The 25815-nt window shown below is 38.8% G+C and overlaps 1 protein-coding gene across 4 annotated transcripts in view; it reads right to left on the reverse strand.

The window, feature by feature from the left end:
- The window catches only part of LOC124615409 (poly(A) polymerase type 3-like), a 177875-nt gene that overhangs the window by 32195 nt on the left and 119865 nt on the right, over positions 1-25815 (reverse strand). For all 4 annotated transcript variants that reach the window (XM_047143268.1, XM_047143266.1, XM_047143270.1 and 1 more), the window contains 3 exons: positions 25529-25580; positions 15087-15254; positions 9113-9247 (listed from right to left, as the gene is read on the reverse strand). In XM_047143268.1, the coding sequence (XP_046999224.1) occupies positions 9113-9247; positions 15087-15254; positions 25529-25580 (355 nt within the window). The remainder of the gene's footprint in view (positions 1-9112; positions 9248-15086; positions 15255-25528; positions 25581-25815) is intronic.

Below are 25815 nucleotides of genomic sequence, written 5' to 3' on the forward strand. Positions count from 1 at the left end.
GTATGTTTTGTGAAGAGAACACAAATGTAGTTAATACTATTGAAATCTCTTGAGTTATCTGGAAAAGATTTAGAAATGTGGTGTAACAATTCATAACTGCAATGCAAGAGAAGACAGATCAGAAGTTGAATGTAAAAAGGTAGATTGATCAAGAATAAAGGTAAAGAAGGGCAAAATCATGTTAAACATTACACCTCATTTGTGACATACCAGTGAAGGGGACAGATGAAATTTATTGTTGGATGTGAATTAAAAACTGAAACTAACAAGAGACTACACATAAACCACAAAAGAAGATTAAAATGATGAACATTAAAGAAAAACTGATAAGGAAGATTAGTGGAGTTAGGTATATGAGAGGAAAAATCTGTAATCCACGAGAAATTATTATGAAAATGTGGTGTAGCCCTCAGCAACCGAAAAAATGACTGATCCATGAAAGAAGGTATACGTGCTAATCCAAGTGCCACAAACCAGTGATCAAGAAGGAACTTGGTGCTGCTGATATACAATTAGTGGTCACAGCATTGTACCACATAAATAAGTACTGCTAAAAGATGACTGAACAAAAGAAAAATGTTCAACTGCTTGGCAGACGGCAGCTGATTTCAGTGGGAAACGGGCAATCATGTAGCGATTTCCAGCATGAGAGACAGTTGTAATCCCACTTCACAGCTGCACCGTGTTACAGCAGTGCAGTGAAGCACGCTGCACAGAAAAGCCAGTGAGCTGCATAAACGCCAAAACATCTTTATTTTTCTTCCTTGTGTGACACTGTGTATTACAGCTGAGTCATGACAAGAAAAGGCTCCGATAAATAAAAAAATACAGGAATTAAAATACACTATATTAAATTTAAAAGGGAATTACATTCTGAGATAGTTAAGCTATGTGATATTGTTAGGAATGAAATAAATGAATAATTTAATGAAGTAAATACAGATACGAAACAAATTAAATTCTACAGAAAGTCAATTTGGTGAAGTGCAAAAGCAAACTTTTGACACCACCGTAAGACTGAGATGAAATAGGAGAAACATGAATGATATGACTGAACAAATCTTAACATTAAGAAGAGAGACTTATTTTAATTTCACTGTATGACACGGAGCTGTACACAACAACAGCTTGACTAGTGGGAGAAATACAGGAGGTGGACAAAAATATGGAAACACCAAAAATGCAACACATTAACATGCCTAATATGGTGTAGGAAACCCACTGGCATTTAGAACAGCTTTCTGTCACCTCATAACAGTTATTACAGGTCCTCTACGGTTTTCAAGGGAATCTTATACCATTCTCTGTGTAAAATAGAGGCAAGTTCAGGTAATGATTATGGAGGTGGATAACAATCATGCATCCTTCTCTCCAGAGTAGGCCACAATGGCTTTATAATTTTGAAATCTGATGACAGTTGTGACCAAGGGAGTTGCAACAGTTCATCCCTGTGTTACCAAAATCAGTCCTGGACATGAGCTGTTGAACAAGGGTCCTGTCGTCTCGGAAGACAGTGTCACCATTGGAGAACAAACATTTCACAATGGGATGGACTTGATCAGCCAAAATTGTGGCATAATCCTTGGCAGTAATGTGGTCTTGCTGCACAAACATGAGGCTTGGGAATATCATAATATGGATGCTCAAATCATCAAAATATTTCGTTCTTGGGATGTAAACTTGGACAGAAGTCAGAGACAGTATAAAACGGACTCATCCATCCACATTTCTTCCATTGCTCCACAGTCCAAGTTTTATGGCCTTGACACCAAGTTTTTCCTGTTACGGGCATTTGTGTCACTGACGAGTAGTTTTGCAATTCCAGCTTTCCCTGCAATTCCCTGCTTATGGATATTCCGTTAATGAGTATGAAATTTAGTTCTGTAGTGATTTTTCCTGCTGTCATCTTTTTTGGACTATCCTTTTCAATGACTGTTCATCACGATTACTCAACATACACTACACTTTTGTCCTCATTATAACTTTGTTTATGACATTTTTCCACTTTCCCTGCATGCAGTATAAATCTTCAAACTGGTTTCTCTTGAAACACTCATATTTTGGCTACCTTGGATATGGAAGCGCCTATCACACAAGCATCAACAATTTGCCCAGGTTTGAAATCACTTAGCTCCGACATAATGCACTCACAGCTATGCAGAACACCATTCTCCACATGAGTGACATTTGCATTGTATTGAGGACAATGCACAGGTGCCGTTTGTGGTCAAATACAACAGTGCAGCCTGTAGGCTTGGCTAGTATTGCATTTGAATTCAAGCACACTTTCCTCATGATATTTCCATATTTTTTTCCAGCTCCAGTATTGCGTGAATTTCATAAAGTTTAAAATTAATGAGAATGACTTTTGTTGTCATTAAATGATTGATTCTGATAGAAAACTAGGTAATCATTACATGACAGCAGCATTCACTGAAAGGACTACTTATGAGAGTTATGTCTGTTTATGGTTTTGATTTAAATTTAGAACTGAAAGAGAGAATGATTTCAAAACGTATAAATAGGATTATGTTTGGGATTAGAATCGTAGTGGAAAAAGTACCACAAGATGTATTAGTAAAGACCATCAAAAAGCCACCAGACATATTAATGCCTTTCCTCAAGGACAGCTGCTTCTTTGTGAATTTTTAGTTGAGACCTAATGGGTCTGAAGTTGATCATATTTTTTCGTATTTTATTTTCTGTGCAACAACCCTTCTCTCTTACTATTCTATAAACTCTATCTGTGGCTTCTTTTGATTATCAGCATCTATCTAAAAAAGATTAAATAAATATAATCATAATTATGAGTTTATCTCTTGTCTTTGCTGGAAGGATGATGTTAAATTTATAGTGAGAGTTGGTTTGGCTCGACTAGGAGCATTCTGTATCTATCTGAATGGCTATGCATTAAATATTTGAAACAAAAAACATCATGCACTCGCTATAAGAAATGCCTCTTGCAAGTGCAAATCGTATCCCTTCTTCAATTTTATTGACAAGACAACTGAGCCAGAGCCTACTAGATCGTTAAGTGTTAGCATTCTCACATTGTTATGGGGAAGAACAGCCAGACTAATGATCACAACATGTTATAGCACACTAACATGACCATTAAAACAAAAATTGTACTATGCTCACATGACAGATAAAACAATATTTATGGCTTACTCACACAATTTTCTAACAAGTAACTTAATGTCAAGGTTTGCTAGCTACTATTGAACGACATTTAGAGGGCGTATAATCGAGTGGTTTAATTTTTCTATTTGCAAGGTTGCAAGGTAGGGATGACAGTATCTCAAGAGGAGAGACGGAGATGGGGGAGAGGGGACTGGGGGGGAGGGGGGGGGGGGAAGATGGGGTGGAGAGAGGGGGAATGGGAAATGGGGAGGGGGGAGGGAGAGGGGGGGAGTTGTACCAAGGAAAGAGGACCTACGTCTGTGGCAAGACATGGGACAAATTGAAGGATACTGTATATCGTGCCATCATCACTGATTGTACACACCTGACAAAACCCACATAATGATAAAAGGTCAGGATACTGTATATCGTGCCATCATCACTGATTGTACACACCTGACAAAACCCACATAATGATAAAAGGTCAATAAATAAATATGTCAACATGAATATGAAAGATACAGCAAGGCTGAAGGCTTTTGAAGTGTTGACTTAGCAGAGAATGGAAAATGTTATGTTGGAAAGATAGGGTGGAAACTGATAAGATACTGCGAAAAGTGAGAGAACAGAGACAATTAGAATGACACAAAAAGAAACTGAATATGAAATGCATAAGGTCCAGATATTAATTCAGTATTATGTAAATAATTTGTATGGTTTGGTTCAATAAATTTTTACTAACAATTTCCAATTTTGCATGTCTGTTATCTATTTATCTCTTAAATTTTTTTATAGCTGTTGCAAGAGGAAGGGATCAATGATTCCGGAGATTTCATTTTATGAAGTTTCGAAACTTAATTTGAGTGTTCCTGATACATAAAGAGGCAGTGATAGTGACAACAACTTTGGCTTTTGTAATATGGCAAAAGAAGTGTTAACTACTGCCTCTCTTACTTGCTGCTCCAGTAACTGAAATACATGCTGGATCCATAACACCTTTCTAGCTGATGTACTACCTATCTTCCTCTTATTTTTCCCTTTTCATTTCTATAAGCTGAGTAATTTTAGTAAGGTTTATTACTTAAATGAGACTGTCATGATGTAGGATGTTTGTGAATAGAAGGACAAGTAGAATTCAGATAAGTCCCACATCCACCCTGATGTAAATATAAATCAAGTCAAAGTCGCTTTTGGGTAAAGAAATGCATCAGTAATTAACTGCCAACAAAAACAAGTTTTTGCAAACGTCTCAAACAAAGGAACCACTATCTAATCTATGTCTACATTTTTCAGATCTACTCCAAAGAAGATATTATTAATATTCAACAAGTATGCTAATAAGCTAAATAAAACTGGAATAATCTGTCACTAATTTTCATTCAAATTTCAACTATAATAGTTATTAGCTCATACTGATGTAAATACGGTAATTTGTAAGAATATTGCAAATCCTTTTTAAAAAACAAGGGCCAAAAATGAATAGCAGAAAACGAAGGCATCCATAAGTGTTGGGCATATTGCAATAATTACAAATTGCTTCGCACAGACAATAAAATCACCACCATGAATACAGCAACATTTGCAAATGAGAATGATGATGTATCTTCTTACAACTGTGAAGCCACAATTCAAGTGCTTAGTCAACAATCAATGCATGTGATGCAAGGTGTCAAGGGTGTACTTGCGTCACAGAGCAGCACCAAAATGACAAGGCTAAACACAAATGATGCAGTTACCTAATGCACAATGCATAAAACTGTGATTCTATTGTTGGCAGTCCCATTCATTTGACTTCAACCCACACACTGTATGTGGATGGTCTCATATATCTTGCACATACACCATGTCACTGTGATATAGTGAAGTTTTGTGCGCCTCATACTGATATTACCTTTTCAACCTTCATCAAGTGCTGATGTCCTGAGTAATGCTCCAACATGATATTCTGAGCAGTCTTTTACATTGCTGACTGACACACAGTACATGCATTACTGAAATATGAAGCGCAAGTGTATTATTGTGTTGATACAACTAATGGACATTCCAAATATTAAAAACAGTGGCAACTTAAATCATTAGAAGGAAAAAATACACTACCTACCATCATTCACCAATTTTTGATTGTGAATGTATGCAAAGATGAAAAATAACCTGTTGCACAGTGGCAAATAAGAAACTATTTTCCTAATAATTATTATGCTGCATTAAGTATCAACAGTGAGGTCAACAGAAATTACGGACTCAAATAATTTATAGACTGAGGTGCAAAACTTACAGACAGAAGTAACTTACACATAGCATGTCACTACCTAGTAACATAGTCTGACACTTGGGCCATAAGTAGTTAATGCAATTATCAATCTAGAGATCGTTTCCAACACTACAGTGCTTTACTAGGCATGGTCCTCCTGGAGGTGATATTCTGTTGCTTCCTCCAACCTTTGAACTGACTTACCTAGCTACTTACAGGGGGACCTACAGTTTAATATGGATTCTGAACAATGGTGTCACTCGGCATTTTTCACATAAACAGCCTGAGGCGAAAGATGTGATATGTGATGGATAAATATACTTGGATTGATCATGTGTCGAACCAGAGACTTTTTGATTTGTAGTCTGGTACTTACCACTGAGCCACACAGATAAAGAGAACTGCTACAGTACAGAAGGTAACTGAAATAAAAATCCAATGAGATGAACAGAAATGGCATTTGCATTCAAAGACAATAATTACACTAAAGTCACTGTGATTTATGATGGTCCCTTGGACATCACAACAGATGGGATACAGATCCCAATAGGGTATATGATCATTGCACTGCACACTTTGCAAACATGCTCGCACGTTGGCCACAAGATTTGTAAGGAGTTCTTGTGGTAGGATGTTCTATTTCTCCATAGCGTGGTTCACAGTTGCTAGATGGTCATTGGTGCATGTGGACACGCTGCAAGATGTCTCCCCGACGCATCCCACACGCGCTCGATGGTATTTAAATTTGGGGAACATGCATGCCCCTCCATTTGCTGAAAATCCTCTCATTCCAAGAGCTCCTCCATCGTAACACCTAGACCACCAAATAGATGATGTTTTACAATGCTGGGCCCTCATACGGCGAGTGGTGGGAAAACGTAATGCACCCAGGAACACTGTAGTACATTATTGTTTTGATGGTACAGGTGTTATGGTATTGGGAGGCATAAAGTTGTGAGGCATACTGACCTCCGAATCTTTGAACAAGGCACACTTTCAAAATTACTGTGACTGTAATCCTTCCCCATATATGTCTTTTTATGGATACATTCGGCCCCAAGTTCATTTTTATGGATGACAATGTGTGATCAAATTGAACTGCACAGGTGGAGCAGCTCTTGGAAAAACTCTTCAGCTAGGGGACTGCTGACCCCTCCCGACTTAAATCGCATTGAGCACGTGTAAGATGTGTTGGGGAGACGTATCATAGAACGTCCACATGCACAAATGAGTGAGATGCATTGGAGAGATGTATTGCAGCGCATCCAAATGCACAAATAACCATTAAGCAGTTTCAACTGCACTGATGGAGGAATGGAACATCCTATAACAAGATAACTTTACCAATCTTGTGGCCAGCATGGGTGGGTGTTGCAGAGCATGCACTGACATCCGTGGCGATCACACTTTTTATGAAGAACCATGTCCTGCCTTTTGTAATGGCCACAGGATCATCATAAATCACAGCAGCTTCAGTGCAATTTTTGTAATAAGAATTTCATTTCTGTTTGCATATTTCTTAGTTATGTTATGTACTATACTGTAGCAGTTCTTCCAATACATGGTCCAAGTGTCATCGAGCTATGTTACTTGGCAGTGACACAACATGCAAAAGTGGCCTTTTTTCTTAAATTTTTCTCAGCTCTGTAGGTCAATTATGGTAAGCATAAATAGGAAATGATATTCCAACTAGACACGGCCACATGAATGCAAAATTTCTTGGTCAATTAATGTACAGAGTGGCGCAATTAAAACAAGCCTTAGAAGTGTTTTTGGTGTTTTGTGAGAACAATCTAACAGCAAACAGAACTGTAAAAATTGATACAAGCAGTTCAAAAGTTGTCTCAGCACATAAACCAGGGTACTAATTCCACTGAAATGGTAATGCCATATTAATCCTCTTCTACTCTAACCCTACCTTATACTTTCTTAAACTGTGGGTCATAAATCTGTAGTTTGCTTTAATGGTGTTGTGAAATTTTGTAAATACAATTGGACAATGATATAGACTATGAAGGCTGGAAGTTCAAATAGTTGATTAAGAATAACAAACTTATTTTTTGTTATGCTGTTTCTTACATAAACACCAACAACTGTAAATACAAGATGTCTGAAAAATGCTTGTACGGCATGACTTTTGAGAAATTCTTCCACATTAAAATCATCATCTCTGTCACAAACTTTGACGTGACTAATTAAAGAATGCTACTGACCAGCTGCAACAACTCATTCAAATCTTACAAAATATCTTCTTTACACAGTGCAGCACAGCTTCAATGCATTTGTAAAACATGGCATCACAAACCCACCAAAAGCTGCTGCAATGTGCATTTATTTATCGACAACCAGTTTCGGTCAAGTGATCATCTTGAAGTCACAGACACCATTACCTCAAATTAAAGGAAGGCCCCTTAATGCAAAGAGCATTAATAAACCCAAAGAAAAGAAGTTTTTGGTAGGTTTTTTTTTTTTTTTCACCCAGTACGAACAACAATGATAAATCCTGAAACATTGTTGATACTGAAGACTTTTTTTTACCACTGAACACAGCTTAAACAACTGTTGACGCATAATTACTGCCACATGTCACCACTGGACAGAATAAAAAATATGCCAAAAAGTAACACAAGTAAAACAAGGATAAAGGATCATCACACTATGCAACTTATTTTAGGTTGGACTTACAAATATTCAACAAGCCAGTTTAATTTTGGCCATCCCGTATTTGTTATACAACTTGCAAGCAATGTTTACTTCATTTGAACATTTCAAGATTCACACTTTACATTCTACACAATGGAAAATTTGTGCCTCACAGTGTGTACTTCGAACACTGTCACCTGGTCTGACCAGCACATTTTCCAATTTATAATAATGTACAAAACAACATTGATGAAACTTACACAAGAAGACTGAACACTTCATAAAGTAATTTTAACTCCAAGCAACCAATTCAGAATTGCTTCCTGCTTACTTTCATAAAAACTCTAGCACAATATACTGTGCTAATACATTCTTCGAGTTACATTCTTCCATCACACTTAATCTCTCTCTCTCTCTCTCTCTCTCTCTCTCTCTCTCTCTCTCTCTCTCTCTCTGTGTGTGTGTGTGTGTGTGTGTGTGTGTGTGTGTGTGTGTGTTTAAAGAGTAAGTGCACTTTGTATTTTATTAAAGGAGCAGATATCAGTTTTGTGAATTCAATCTGTTGGTATGAGGTTTGTTGGAGATAGCCCAATATCTCTCGGTTTGGGACACCTGGCTCCTAGAATTCAACTGTTCAACATTAAAACATTGTTTTATTATCACAACTTCCAGTCGCGTAGCTCAGTCTGGGGAAAAGCCAAAGTCATCTATGCAACTTATCTGCAACATGTACAACCACTAACATATGACAAAACTGCCAGGAACAACAAGTGAAACAAAATTTTAAATTAATCATGTCAGCTTGTATAGCTGTATGAACAAGCAGTGGAAAATATAACTTTTTAGCTATGATACGAAATAACAATAATAAAAATCACTCTTCCATGACAGTGTTACAGAGCATTACATTAAATAATAATTATCTGCAGTTTTGATCAACTTTCCAAAATTCCAAATTCAACAGTGTTTCCTGATCACCAACCACCTGGACATAAAAACATGTTACACAGCTGTATGAAGTTGTATGACTAATCCAGAACAATTTCTTACAAATGTGACTCGTGAACCTGTGAAAGTACCAGGTGTTATCTGTACCTCTCGGTTGATTGAGATGTCCTGAGAAACATCCTCTTCACTTCTCAACTCTTCTCCACTAAGGCCACGTTCATCCACAGAGTTGGAATCCTCACAACAGTGAACTACTATTGAACTGCTTGGGGATTCATCACCCTATGCATAGAAAAGAAGCAAACATGTACAGTCACCCAGTAATTTCAAATTATATAAATTATTATAAATTAAGAAAATAATTATATAAATTATATAGCACTTTATCTCTGTCACTTCCACAATGTGTAGTGACGAATGCCAGACTAATTTACCCGTGGTCCCTTCTTTTTTATGTACCATTCACAGTTGGTATACATCTATATCTACATGACTACTCTGCAAATCACATCAGTTTGTCTGGTACAGGGTTCACAGACCCAATTTTATGCTATTTCTCAACCATTCCGCTCAAATAGCACACGGGTAAAATTAACACACAAATCTTTCTGTGCAAGCTCTGATTTATTTTATTGTGAAGCTAACTTCTCCCTATGTAGGTGGGTGATGCTCACAAACAATCTACTTTCACATTCAGAGGGGAAAATTAGTTATTTAATTTTTTTCCCAGAAATATTGTACACAGCCAATTTAACTTGTACAATGTATTCGAGTTTTTGTTCAGTAATTTATCAGCCACTTTCAAGCATAATGTACTGGAGAACTAACCACAATTAATAACACCCTTGTTTTCATGACTGCCACTCCAAATATCTTATCATATCTGTGACAAAGTCTCCCCTATAAAGAGCTACCTTCCTTTGCACTTTTTCAAGTCCTCTGTCAATCTCATTTTGTACTGTACAGCACAGCAATACCCCACAAGAGGACAGAAAAGTAATGTGCAGACAGCCTTTTCAGTAGATTTGTGGCATATGCTACGTGTTCTGCCAATAAAAAGCAGTCTTCAGTTTGCCTACCCCACAACATTTTCCATGTAATGGTTCCAATTTAAGTTTTTCATAATTGTAATGTCTATATATGTAGTTGAATGTACAATCTTTAAATTTGTGTGATTAATGGCTTAATCAAAAGTTTTTTAGTGCTCATCAGGAGGAGCTTACATTTTTTTATTGTTTAGTGAAAATTGCCCCATTTTGCACTATGCAGATAGCTTGACAAATAATTTTGCAAATTCTTTTTAATCTTCTGATAACTTCACTAGACTGTAAATTACAGCATCATCTGCAAACAATCTAAGAGGGCTCCTCAGAGTGTCTCTTCAGTCATTGATGTAGGTCAAGCACAGCAGAGGGCCTGTAACACTTCCTTGGGGGGGGGGGGGGGGGGGGGGGGCTAGACAGCACTTTTGCTTTACCAGATAACTTCCTAAAAATTACTATGAACTGCGATCTTCCTGACATGAAATCATAACTCCAGTCATACAATTGAGACAATATTCCATAGGCATCCAATTTAATTAGAAGCCGCTAGGGAGGAAGGGTATCAAAAGCCTTCTGAAAATCTAGAAATGTGGAATCAATTTGAGATCCCATTCGATAGCCTTCATTACTAAGTGTAAGTAAAGGAAATGTGGAATCAATTTGAAATCCCATTCGATAGCCTTCATTACTTCGTGTAAGTAAAGAGCTAGTTGTGTATCACAACAGCAATACTTTCTGAATTAGTAAATAGTCAATTTTCTTTGAGGTACTTTGTAATGTTAGAATACAGTATATGTTCCAAAATCCTACTGCAAATTGACGTCAATGATATCCGTCTATAATTCAGTGGATTACTTCTATTTCCTTTATTGCATATTGGTGTGACCCATGCAACTTTCCAGGTACAGATCTTCAATCAAGTGAGCAGTTTCCAGAATGAGATTTACACTCTGCAGCAGAGTGTGCACTGATATGAAACTTCCTGGCAGATTAAAACTGTGTGCCCGATCGAGACTCGAACTCGGAACCTTTGCCTTTCGCGGGCAAGTGCTCTACCATCTGAGCTGGCAGAAGTAGAGCTGTGAGGACCGGGCGTGAGTCGTGCTTCGGTAGCTCAGATGGTAGAGCACTTGCCCGCGAAAGGCAAAGGTTCCGAGTTCGAGTCTCGATCGGGCACACAGTTTTAATCTGCCAGGAAGTTTCAAGTGAGCAGTTGTGTATGATTGCTTAAAATGGAACTATTTCATCAACATACTTCCAAAGGAACCTAATTGGTAAGGATCTGAAAAATTCACATTTGCAATAAATGCAAATGTATATGTGAATGCTGCCTCAAAATCCAAAAACACAAAATTTCATAGTTACGCTATTTAATAGTGAATTGTATCCAGATTAACTATTTTATCATAGACACTTTGAAACAGGTTAATTTTCAGCACACAAGTATCAGAAAGGTAGCAAGATTTCAGTTATGGGTATTGCACAGCATCAGAGAAATTCCAGACAAGATAGATAATATGAATAAAAACATGTCCGGGAAGGGGGGATGGGATCGCGCAATGATACATAGGTGCGTTCAATTATCTGGTATCACATCAATTGTGGGCCGCTGAATAGTCTCTATAAGATCCATCTGGTGTAGTGGAACAGATAAGTCAGCCATCAGCCATGAGGTCCACCATCTTAGAATGAAGAAATGCATACCAAATGTTTGTCTGCTAGCTGAAGTTCAAAAGATAGTGTAATGCACTGCACTTTAAAGCGGCAGTTTTAGCTGATGAGAGTAAGTGAATGTGTTAAGTATCAGTAGAAGTCAGGCATGAACGACCTTGTTTACAACAATGCCAGTCTTAGCAAGTAACTGTGATGTAGCTGTTATTGAACACTGTGTGTTGTATATTGATCGTTGTTTTCCTGACTTATTTTGAAATAACTGATGAGAGTAATCCTGGTCCATCAATCAGTAATCAATATGACAAGTTCTGCTGTCACCGTTAGAAACCTTGCGAGAGGAAGGTGACTCTTGTTTCTCCTGTGTAACTCTACGCTAAAGCAGTCAAAATTCTTACGCTTGCAGTCAACCGTCGGAGTCTGCAATGTGCACAATAGCAACCAGAAAACAAAACCTGGCAACATATTTCAACCAGGTCAAAAGTCTTCCCCTAATCAAGTATTTTCAGTTCTACTGCTAAATTAAGTACCAAATCCATTCTATCTGTAGCATTATCAAGTATGGATCGGATAGCTATGAAAGACCACATAAGGTTGAAATCAATATTCTGCTGATTTTGTGGTTATTGAGCTGGGTAGGAAAAAGAAAAATAATAACAAGAAACACTTTAAATCAGAGCAGCACTCTATTCGTTGACAGGAAAATGCTGCTGCTTCTTTTTTTTTAAAAAAAAAAAAAAGAGAGACACTAATTTGTTGGAAGGTGGGGAAAATGGGAATGGCCATTCTAGAAAGAAAATATTCAAATTTTTGAAACAGCAAAAATTTCAGTCTAAAATCTCCCCAATAACCACTTTGTTTTTTTAACAGTCACAAGTAAGCTGATAACCTCCTTCATTTGTGTGTCCAAAAGAAGTGAATTTCTCCACAAACATATCCTACATTTTCCGGTCCCTACTAATATGTGCTACACAGTAATACAATTGGACCCAAAAGCTTGGCTTTCTAAAGTGACTTACATAGCTTCGGTACACAAAGTATCTACTACAAAATCACTGATGTTGGCAGCTGTTCTTAATTTGAATTTTGGACTATTTACTGCATCTTCTTTGGTGAATGAATTTCAGAAAACAGTATTTATTAATTCTGCTTTGGTGGCACTGCCAATGGTAGCATTATCATTGTTAATTATTTATTTCTAATTTCTGCTACCAGTAACTTTTTCATTTTATGTTTAATCCAACATAATAAAATACATTTCAAACATGTTCTGTTGATCTTCAGGCATTTATACATACATACAGTCTTAAACTAAAATAATCTAGAACTCTTTGTCCAATGTTTGTTACTGTAGCGGCTGGTGTAGCACTTTGAGTGGGGGAGGGGGGGGGGGGCAGTGGATGGCTAGAAACCAAAATCAGTGATGTCTTCTTCTGGTTTTCTTACTTGTGGTAGACTATGTATAATATCACAGCCTGTATAGGACTACAAATCTGTCAGTACCAATAATATCGATACAAAAACCTCGATAATCGATACAGACTCACATGCTACAGTCCGCCATCTTGTTTTGTGTGCATAACGTTTACATGTATGTCAAAGCAATTTGTGCAACAAATTACATTGGCCATCAGTGAGAAAATGCAATGTGCAATAGCGTAATATTAATTAACAGCTCCGCCATTACACCAGTGAGTGATACAAGTGAAGCAACAAGATGATGAAATTGTAAGTGATCAACTGTCATATAAAAGCCTTTCACACTATTTTCATAACACATAACTGATGCAAATCTATCTGCATCCTATACAGGTTGTGAATCATACATAGTCAACCACAAGGAAAAAAAAAACAGCAAAAGACATCACTGATTTCCATTTCTAGCCATCCACTGCCCCCCCCCCCCCCCCCCCGAAATTCCACACCAGCCGCTCCAGTAACAAACAATTAGATTAATCTAGTTTAAGACTGTTTATGTTTAAGTAACATTTCTCTGTATGTACATGTAAACACCTGAAGATGAACAGAACATGTTCAAAACATGTTTTATTATGTTGCATTAAACTAAAATAAAAAAGTGACTGGTAGCAGAAATTAGAAATAAATAATTATCCCACACAGTCACAGTTCACAAACATAGCCATTATGGCCGAGAATAATTACCATTGCTATCGGACAGTGAAGTCACTGATTGTCTCTTGCCTTTGGGGTGTACCTTACGTACAACCAGAATCTCTCTGGGTTTTTTGCCAGATTTTGAGTTGGTTTTGTTGTGAAGACTACTAAGAGCACCTTGCACTGAAATCCATATTTCTTTTTTTTTTTAGTTTATGTAAACTGCCATCCATGTTGGAGATACTGTGTTCCTGTAAATGTGGTATGCTTTTATTGCCGAATTTGCAGCTGTGCCCTGAACTGTTTTGCATACCATGGGGGACCTGTTCCGTCTTACTAATTTACTTGGTGAAAATCAAACAATGGAAAATCCAGGATAGAATGTAACAATATGAGAGAAGGAAAGTTGCCACTCACCATATAGCAGAGATGCCGAGTCGCGATAGGCACAATAAAAAGATTCACACAATCATAGTTTTCGGCCATTAAGGCCTTTGTCAACAGTAGACACACACACACACACACACACACACACACACACGTGCGCGCAAGTGCAACTTGCACACACGTGTGCAGTCTCAGAGAGCTGTGACTGTGTGTCTACTGATAATTTACTTGGTGTACTGTCATCACCACTATTCTTTGAAATGAAGCCATATTTGGCGGATGCTTGCACAGTTGGCATGGAAGACACGATGACTGTCCCTTAGGATGGAATAAGTGAACTTTTATGTGCTTCTTAATTAATTAAATATATATATTTTGCATTTATTTTTGGTGGCTTTCGATGTTACTGTAATGTCTCGCTATAATGCCCTCGTAGCCATTAATTCCTGTATTTGATGTGATACTCTCTGTTTGTTGCTAGAGGTCTGGTACATTATTGCAACAATATATGCTTTGCGTTGGCTCCTCAACTAATTGCTCAAAATAACTTTCAAAGAAAGCATTTAGTACAATTTCAGACTATCTTTCATGTTTACAATTACATTAAATTGTGTATTTTTGCCAACATAACAAGGGCACATTAAAATTACCACAAACTATAATTGTATGAGCCCAGTACTTATTTGAAAGGCTGATTTTCATAATCTGCAGCTGAGTGGATATCTGTTCTTTTGTGTATACACCACCACCACCACCACCACCACCACCACCACCCCCTCCTCCTCCTCCCCCTCCCCAACATAAATAATAAAATGCAGCCATATCATAGGCACAGCTGCCTCCATTTCTATCGTCTTGAATCTGGAGAAAGCTTACAAAGTTGAAAGGGCTTGCGGATAACTTACATGCGAAGAATTTTCATCTGTTGTCCTTGGTTTTTTGGGCAGTCCATCAAGTGACGAATCAGAAACACGTTTCTTGCCAGCTATGTTACCACTACCATCAGCAGGCACAGAAACATTATTAGCACCATTCCTTTGCTGTGGTGGAGTGCTGCCTGGTGTGCCACTTGCCTGAAAAAGTAGTTTACAGGTTGTTATGGTGTAAATCTCATTTCTGGACAGACAACTGAAACAAAATATACAAATTTTGAATGAGGAACACATTCAACTTTTAGATCTAATCCATTAATGAAAAGATACACTGCTATCAGTAAATGTTACAGTACTACAATCAATGCATCCATACCATTAAATATTTTGTACATATTGTATAGGCTAAGATAATCTAAGTTTCACTTTAATCTCAGAAAAGTAATTCTCCTCCGGCACCTCTATACACTTAGACAGATTGCTTCTTTCTATGTGAAATGGAACTAATGGTACAAGAGGCAAGATCACGAACTGTAGAGATCAGCAGTGACACTTAGCTGAGTGTTTTCAAGGGAAGCTCATTTCATATTTGTTAAGTGGTGAAATTAAAGTACTACCCACTGCAGACGATGAAGAAACTGATGAAATGCATGATGAGGTAAAAGAAATTATTCAGGTAGTGAAGGGAGACGAAAATTTAATAGTCATAGGTGACTGGAATTCGAGAGTAGGAAAAGGGAGAGAAGGAAAAATAGTAGATGAATATAGATTGGGGGTAAGAAATGAAAGAGAAAGCTGCTGGTAGAATTTTGTACGGAGCATAACTTAATCATAGTTAACACTTGGTTCAAGAATCATAAAAGAAGATTGTATACATGGAAGAATCATGGAGATACTAGAAGGTATCAGATAGATTATACAGGGCTATTACAAATGATTGAAGCGATTTCATAAATTCACTGTAGCTCCATTCATTGACATATGGTCACAACACACAACAGATACGTAGAAAAACTCATAAAGTTTTGATCGGCTGAAGCCGCACTTCAGGTTTCTGCCGCCAGAGTGCCCGAGAGCGCAGTGAGACAAAATGGCGACAGGAGCCGAGAAAGCGTATGTCGTGCTTCAAATGCACTCACATCAGTCAGTCATAACAGTGCAAGGACACTTCAGGACAAAGTTCAACAAAGATCCACAAACTGCTAACTCCATTCGGCGATGGTATGCGCAGTTTAAAGCTTCTGGATGCCTCTGTAAGGGGAAATCAACGGGTCGGCCTGCAGTGAGCGAAGAAACGGTTGAACGCGTGCGGGCAAGTTTCACGCATAGCCCGCGGAAGTCGACGAATAAAGCAAGCAAGGAGCTACACGTACCACAGCCGACGGTTTGGAAAATCTTACGGAAAAGGATAAAGCAGAAGCCTTGCCGTTTACAATTGCTACAAGCCCTGACACCCGATGACAAAGTCAAACGCTTTGAATTTTCGGCGCGGTTGGTGGTGGTTGTTGGGATGTTTAAGGGGGACTAAACAGCGAAGGTCATCAGTCCCCCACGGCGCGGTTGCAACAGCTCATGGAAGAGGATGCTTTCAGTGTGAAACTTGTTTTCAGTGATGAAGTAACATTTTTTCTTAATGGTGAAGTGAACAGAAACAATGTGCGAATCTTGGTGGTAGCGAATCCTCACGCATTCGTGCAGCAAATTTGCAATTTACCAAAAGTTAACGTGTTTTGTGCAATCTCACGGTTTAAAGTTTATGGCCCCTTTTTCTTCTGCGAAAAAAACGTTACAGGACACGTGTATCTTGACATGCTGGAAAATTGGCTCATGCCACAACTGGAGACCGACAGCGCCGACTTCATCTTTCAACAGGATGGTGCTCCACCGCACATCCATCATGATGTTCGGCATTTCTTAAACAGGAGATTGGAAATCCGATGGATTGGTTGTGGTGGAGATCATGATCAGCAATTCATGTCATGGCCTACACGCTCTCCCGACTGAACCCCATGCAATTTCTTTCTGTGGGGTTATGTGAAAGATTCAGTGTTTAAACCTCCTCTATCAAGAAACGTGCCAGAACTGCGAGCTCGCATCAACGATGCTTTCGAACTCATTGATGGGGACATGCTGCGCCGAGTGTGGAAAGAACTTGATTATCAGCTTGATGTCTGCCGAATCACTAAAGGGGTACATATCGAACATTTGTGAACGCCTAAAAAAACTTTTTGAGTTTTTGTATGTGTGTGCAAAGCATTGTGAAAATATCTCAAACAATAAAGTTATTGTAGAGCTATGAAATCGCTTCAATCATTTGTAATGACCCTGTATAATGGTAAGACAGAGATTTAGGAACCAGGTTTTAAATTGTAAGACATTTCCAGGGGCAGATGTGGACTCTGACCACAATCTATTGGTTATGAACTGCAGATTAAAACTGAAGAAACTGCAAAAAGGTGGGAATTTAAGGAGATGGGACCTAGATAAACTGACTAAACCAGAGGTTGTACAGAGTTTCAGGGAGAGCATAAGGGAACAGTTGACAGGAATGTGGGAAAGAAATACAGTAGAAGAAGAATGGGTAGCTCTGAGGGATGAAGTAGTGAAGGCAGCAGAGGGTCAAGTAGGTAAAAAGACGAGGGCTAGTAGAAATCCTTGGGTAACAGAAGAAATAATGAATTTAATTGATGAAAGGAGAAAATATAAAAATTCAGTAAATGAAGCAGGCAAAAAGGAATACAAACGCCTCAAAAATGAGATCGACAGGAAGTGTAAAATGGCTAAACAGGGATGGCTAGAGGACAAATGTAAGGATGTAGAGGATTGTATCACTAGGGGTAAGATAGATACTGCCTACAGGAAAATTAAAGAGGCCTTTGGAGAAATAGAGCCACTTATATGAATATCAAGAGCTCAGATGGAAACCCATTTCTAAGCAAAGAAGGGAAAGCAGAAAGGTGGAAGGAGTATACAGAGGGTCTACACACGGGCGATGTACTTGAGGATAATATTATGGAAATGGAAGAGGATGTAGATGAAGATGAAATGGGAGATATGATACTGCGTGAAGAGTTTGACGGAGCACTGAAAGACCTGAGTCGAAACAAGGCCCGGGAGTAGACAACATTCCATTAGAACTACTGACGGCCTTGGGAGAGCCAGTCCTGACAAAACTCTACCATCTGGTGAGCAAGATGTATGCAACAGGCAAAATACCCTCAGACTTCAAGAAGAATACAATAATTCCAATCCCAAAGAAAGCAGGTGTTGACAGATGTGAAAATTACCGAACTATCGGTTTAGTAAGTCACAGCTGCAAAATATTAATGCGAATTCTTTAGAGACGAATCGAAAAACTGGTAGAAGCCGACCTCGGTGAAGATCAGTTTGGATTCCATAGAAATGTTGGAAAACGTGAGGCAATACTGACCCTACGACTTATCTTGGAAAGTAGATTAAAGAAAGGCAAACCTACATTTCTAGCATTTTTAGACTTAGAGAAAGCTTTCGACATTGTTGACTGGAAAACTCTTTCTCAAATTCTAAAGGTGGCAGGGGTCAAATACAGGGAGCGAAAGGCTATTTACAATTTGTACAGAAACCAGATAGCAGTTATAAGAGTCAAGGGGCATGAAAGGGAAGCACTGGTTGGGAAGGGAGCGAGACAGGGTTGTAGCCTCTCCCCGACGTTATTCAATCTGTATATCGAACAAGCAGTAAAGGAAACAAAAGAAAAATTCGGAGTAGGTGTTTAGGTTAGAGGGACCCCCCCTTGGGCGAAACGATAAAATACCTGACGGCTTACCAGAGAGGACATTATCATCGTTGATAAAGAACGTCCGTCCTCAGAGACCAAAAACAGGAAAAGTTAACGTAATATTGGTAAACTGCAGGAGTATCCAGGGCAAGGTTCCTGAATTAGTATCTCTTATTGAAGGAAATAGTGCGCATATAGTATTAGGAACGGAAAGTTGGTTAAAACCGGAAGTGAACAGTAACGAAATCCTAGACACAGAATGGAATATATACCGCAAGGATAGGATAAACGCCAATGGTGGAGGAGTATTTATAGCAGTAAAGAATTCAATAATATCCAGTGAAGTTATTAGCGAATGCGAATGTGAAATAATCTGGGTTAAGTTAAGTATCAAAGGTGGGTCAGATATGATAGTCGGATGCTTCTATAGACCACCTGCATCAGCAACCGTAGTAGTTGAGCGCCTCAGAGAGAACCTGCAGAACGTCGTGAAGAAGTTTCGTGATCATACTATTGTAATAGGGGGAGACTTCAATCTACCAGGTATAGAATGGGATAGTCACACAATCAGAACTGGAGCCAGGGACAGAGACTCTTGTGACATTATCCTGACTGCCTTGTCCGAGAATTACTTCGAGCAGATAGTTAGAGAACCAACTCGTGAAGCTAACGTTTTAGACCTCATAGCAACAAATAGACCGGAACTTTTCGACTCCGTGAATGTAGAAGAGGGTATCAGTGATCATAAGTCAGTGGTTGCATCAATGACTACAAGTGTAATAAGAAATGCCAAGAAAGGAAGGAAAATATATTTGCTTAACAAGAGTGATAGGGCACAAATCGCAGAATATCTGAGTGACCACCATCAAACGTTCATTTCTGAGGAAGAGGATGTGGAACAAAAATGGAAAAAATTCAGAAACATCGTCCAGTACGCCTTAGATAAGTTCGTACCGACTAAGGTCCAAAGCGAGGGGAAAGATCCACCGTGGTATAACAATCAAGTACGAAAGGTACTACGGAAACAAAGAAAGCTTCATCATAGGTTTAAGAGTAGTCGAATCGTAGCTGATAAGGAAAAGCTGAACGAAGCGAAAAAGAGCGTAAAGAGAGCAATGAGAGAAGCATTCAACGAATTCGAACATATAACATTGGCAAACAATCTAAACAAGAACCCTAAAAAGTTTTGGTCATATGTAAAATCGGTAAGCGGATCTAAATCCCCTATTCAGTCACTCGTTGACCACGATGGCACCGAAACAGAGGACGACCGAAGAAAGGCAGAAATACTGAATTCAGTGTTCCGAAACTGTTTCACTGCGGAAAATCGTAACACGGTCCCTGACTTCAGCCGTCGCACGGACCCCAAAATGGAAAATATTGAAATAAACGATATCGGAATTGAAAAACAACTGCTATCACTTAGTAGCGGAAAAGCATCCAGACCAGACGAGATACCCTTAAGATTCTACAGTGATTATGCTAAAGAACTTGCCCCCTTTCTATCAGCAATTTATCGTAGATCGCTGGAAGAACGTAAAGTACCTAGCGACTGGAAGAAAGCGCAGGTCGTTCCCATTTTCAAGAAGGGTCATAAATCAGATGCGAATAATTATAGGCCTATTTCGCTTACGTCAATCTGTTGTAGAATAATGGAACATGTTTTGTGTTCTCGTATTATGACGTTCTTAGATAATACAAATCTCCTTCATCATAACCAACATGGATTCCGCAAACAGAAATCATGTGAAACTCAGCTCGCCCTATTTGCCCAAGAAATTCACAGTGCCGTAGACACTGGCGAGCAGATTGATGCCGTATTCCTGGACTTCAGGAAGGCATTTGATACGGTTCCGCACTTACGTTTAGTGAAAAAAATACGAGCTTACGGAATATCGGACCAGGTTTGTGATTGGATTCAGGATTTCCTAGAAGAAAGAACACAACATGTCATTCTTAACGGTTCAAAATCTGCAGATGTAGAGGTAATTTTGGGAGTACCGCAGGGAAACGTGATAGGACCTTTATTGTTTACAATATACATAAATGACTTAGTTGACAACATCGGTAGCTCCGTGAGGCTATTTGCAGATGACACGGTTGTCTACAAGAAAGTAGCAACATCAGAAGACTCGTACGTACTCCAGGAGGACCTGCAGAGGATTAATGCATGGTGCGACAGCTGGCAGCTTTCCCTAAACGTAGATAAATGTAATATAATGCGCATACATAGGGGCAGAAATCCATTCCAGTACGATTATGCCATAGGTGGTAAATCATTGGAAGCGGTAACGACCGTAAAATACTTAGGAGTTACTATCCGGAGTGATCTGAAGTGGAATGATCACATAAAACAAATAGTGGGAAAAGCAGGCGCCAGGTTGAGATTCATAGGAAGAATTCTAAGAAAATGTGACTCATCGACGAAAGAAGTAGCTTACAAAACGCTTGTTCGTCCGATTCTTGAGTGTTGCTCATCAGTATGGGACCCTTACCAGGTTGGATTAATAGAAGAGATAGACATGATCCAGCGAAAAGCAGCGCGATTCGTCATGGGGACATTTAGTCAGCGCGAGAGCGTTACGGAGATGCTGAACAAGCTCCAGTGGCGGACACTTCAAGAAAGGCGTTACGCAATACGGAGAGGTTTATTATCGAAATTACGAGAGAGCACATTCCGGGAAGAGATGGGCAACATATTACTACCGCCCACATATATCTCGCGTAATGATCACAACGAAAAGATCCGAGAAATTAGAGCAAATACGGAGACTTACAAGCAGTCGTTCTTCCCACGCACAATTCGTGAATGGAACAGGGAAGGGGGGATCAGATAGTGGTACAATAAGTACCCTCCGCCACACACCGCAAGGTGGCTCGCGTAGTATAGATGTAGATGTAGATGTAGATGTAAAATCCACGGAGAAGAAATAAAAACTTTGAGGTTCGCCGATGAGATTGTAATTCTGTTAGAGACAGCAAAGGACTTGGAAGAGCAGTTGAATGGAATGGATAGTGTCTTGAAAGGAGAATATAAGATGAACATCAACAAAAGCAAAACGAGGATAACTGAATGTAGTCGAATTAAATCGGGTGATGCTGCGGGAATTAGATTAGGAAATGAGACACTTAAAGTAGTAAAGGAATTTTGCTATTTGGGGAGCAAAATAACTGATGATGGTCGAAGTAGAGAGGATATAAATTGTTTGGACAAGAAGAGAATAGAAGCTTTCGAAATGTGGTGCTACAGAAAAATGCTGAAGATTAGATGGGTAGATCACATAACTAATGATGAGGTATTGAATAGAATTGAGGAGAAGAGGAATTTGTGGCACAACTTGACAAGAAGAAGGTACCGGTTGGTAGGACATGTTCTGAGTCATCAACAGATCACAAATTTAGCATTGGAGGGCACCGTGGAGGGTAAAAATTGTAGAGGGAGACCATGAGGTGAATACATTAAGCAGATTCAGAAGGATGTAGGTTGCAGTAAGTACTGGGAGACGAAGAAGCTTGCACAGGATAGAGTAGCATGGAGAGCTGTATCAAACCAGTCTCAGGACTGAAGTTTGTTGCAATGTACGATGCAGCTGAGTGGTTGTGTGGTTGTGAGGTGAAAAATGCATTTTTCTGTTTCACCTGTCTTCTTCAGATAGTACTGATAGTGCCTGGACTGAAACTGGTATCACTGACTTACAGAATGTTCACGCAAAGGTGAAAAAATGTAATTCCAGCGAAAAACATTTAAATGGTTTCATTGAGTTTTCAATGCTAGGGAAAGCGGACATTATGTGCCAATTAGACAGTGGTTACCACTGTAATATAAAGATATATAATGAAAATGTATCAAAAAAATTGGTATATTCTGGGTAAGCTCATAGACTGTATTATATTTTGCGGCAAATTCGAGCTTGCCTTAAGGGGCCACGACGAAACAGAAGATTCCAAAAACCCAGGAATTTTTCGAGGATTAGTCTGTCTTATGGCAGAACTGGACTGCGTCTTGAAGCAGCACATTGAGAAATCAGAAAACCATGTTTTCTTAGGCCTATCGAAGACAATTCAAAATGAACTCCTGGAATCAATTAATGAGGTATGGCTCAATCTCATCAGGAGTGAACTGTCGAAGGCAAACTTTCTCGCAATAGAAGTTGATGAAACTACTGACTGTGCAAATTTGTCACAATTGGTCCTAATAATTTGCTATGAGCTACTGGGACAAATAAATGAAAGATTTATCTCCTTTGTAAGCCCAAAAAGTCACAGTGCAGACGATGTAACTGCAGCTGTTCTCTGCGAGCTAGAGAAAATGAATGTACATGGAACACCTGAAAACTGATAGCTCAGTGTTACGACGGTGCTCCTGTTATGAGTGACTATAGAAGTGGAGTTCAAACTAGAATTAGAGAAATGTACAGGAATGCTCACTTTATTCACTGTTACACCCAGCAGTTAAATATAATTGTTGAATGTTGTGTGACGGGCAATAAACAAGTGCGGATCTTCTTTAGCAACTTGGAAGGAATTTCCACCTTTTTTTCCGGGTCTTCTAGCAGTACAGCCATTCTTGAAGAAGAGAATAAGCGTATTCCTACCTGTCCTCAGCCCATCAGATGGAATTTTAAATCACGGAGCGTAACCACTGTGTACAAATACCAAAAGGAAATTGAGTGCCTAGAAAGAATTATTGATGATGGTGCCAGTGATTACAAGACAATAAACAAGGCCACGGGACTTAAGGGTTTCCTGCAAGACGAAGATTTCCTCTTCTGGATAAATTTTTTTAATACAGTCATGCCTCATTGTGACATTCTCTTTAATCAACTGCAGCAGAGGAATACTGATGCAGTGAAAACTGTTGAATATGTATCGCACTTTGCAGATTATGTCCAGCAAATTAGGGCCTCACTTGAAACTGACGATCACTGGGAACAGGTAGAACCAACTGCAAAACGGGGATGTTTCACAGAATCAAGAATAGTGTGTGCACAAAACGTTTGCGACCTCATCACAACTCAGATCAGAGAACGATTCAGTTTCAATGATCACTTATCGATTGCACAGCTGTTTGATCCATTGTTGTTTGCAAAACATCAAACTATTTTTCCAGAAAAAGAGCTTAAAATAGCTGTTAATTTGTTCAATTTACAGTCTTCAGATCTATGTCGTGAGCTGAATGTGTTGTACAGCCGAAAAGATTTTATGAAGGCGTCAGGTGCTTTGACCTTGTTGTTGAACTTTGTTTACGATAACAATCTGGCTAAAGCTTTTCCTGAAAGTGTAAAACTTCTGCAAATAATAGTAACCTTCCCTATGACGACCGGAGAGGCAGAACACTGCTTCTCTACTTTAAAGCGAGTGAAAACATTCATGCGCAACACTATGAATGAGGACAGATTTTGTGCGCTTGCAATGTGTTCCCTAGAAAAAGAATTACTGAATCGGCCAAATTTCAATGAGAAGGTCATAGACCATTTTGCTGCGCAGAAGGGGAGACGTGCGCAGAAGGGGAGACGAGCTGACTTCATCTATAAACAAATGAATTGAGGTAAGCAAAAGTGCATTCATAGTTGATAAGAAGTCCTACTTAGCCTATTAAGCGAAGTGAGTAAAAAAGGGTAGTGTCATGTTTAGCCAGTCATAAACGTGATGACATTTTCCCAAACGAAGCACTTTTGGTACCAGTACAGTGCGTTGCGCTACAGTGTCACATTTTGTGTACTTAAGCACAACAAACCGTACTAAAAACAACGTATTTTGGAGAGATCTTTAGTGCGCTATTTCACATAAATGCATATTTTCATAATACACAATAAATACGAACTGTTCGCTTCTTAAACATGTGGATTAATATGGCAGTTGCGCGGATTGCTCATGCCACCTAATCATAGCACAAGACCTGTAACGTCACCAAAACATCACAGTATCGTCATGCGAACTCGTAAACTTCGAGCTTTGGAGATAAACCACAATAAATGCCTTAAGTTTAGAACTGAAAACACCAAAAATATTAAGCAGCCGCAAAGTTAACATTAAAGTTCTCTCCAAAACGCGTCTTTTCATATGATTTGCTGCAAAGTGTCAGAAAATGTAATGACGACGTATAAAAACACTAACCAAAGATTTCAACTCGAAGTTAGCTTCTAATGATATTTAATTCCTGATTATAGAAGATGCAGTACGTAAAATTATGGGTAGAGAGTGATCTGCCCACCCCCACCCCCTGAATTCTTAGTTGTTTATGTCAGACTAATCTGTAGCGTAACCCGAGGTCTATGTTGACTCCGATCAACAAATGCCGCAGCCTTCCCCAGTATAGAAACCACAAGCCGCGCCTGGTTAAACCTTTTCAATTTCTAAAGATGTTCCAATTTTATTAGAATACCAGATGGATGACAATGTTCAATACGAGACCACACAGGTGTCACACTTTCCACCAATGGTGTGACGAGCACCTTCCGATAGTCCTTGCAGCATTTGCATGTTGGCGGTGGTTTAGTCACTATATTTTTTCTGAATAGATCAACAGAGATACAATCAGATCTGGCTATGCAATGCCACATATTTGATGTGTTGTGTGCAAATAACACAGCATACAAGTCCACCTAACAAAATATGAATGAAAGGTTAACATAATCTATCTGTAACAACTACTGATTTATGCCAATCAATGCGTACAGTATGCTGACTATACAAATAAAGTGAATGGAGTATATACCTTCTTCTCTCTTTTGAGCAGGCTTGGTGACAGATACATATGTAATTGTTTCCTGGAAAAAGAAAGATAAAAGGCTTTAGTTTATAACATAAAAATTATAAATTCATAAATAACTGAAATTCATGTAGTAAGGACCTTTGTATGGAAGATTAATGAACAATATGAAAGAATGAATTCCTCGACATTGCACAGAAACTATTACCGAAAGAAATAAGAACCCAGTAAGAGTTACATTAATGTCATTTTATTTCTTTACCATCTTTTTACTTCAGAACATCAATCTTTGG

This window comes from Schistocerca americana, chromosome 5 (genome assembly GCF_021461395.2).
Source record: "Schistocerca americana isolate TAMUIC-IGC-003095 chromosome 5, iqSchAmer2.1, whole genome shotgun sequence".
NCBI classification, from domain to species: domain Eukaryota; kingdom Metazoa; phylum Arthropoda; class Insecta; order Orthoptera; family Acrididae; genus Schistocerca; species Schistocerca americana.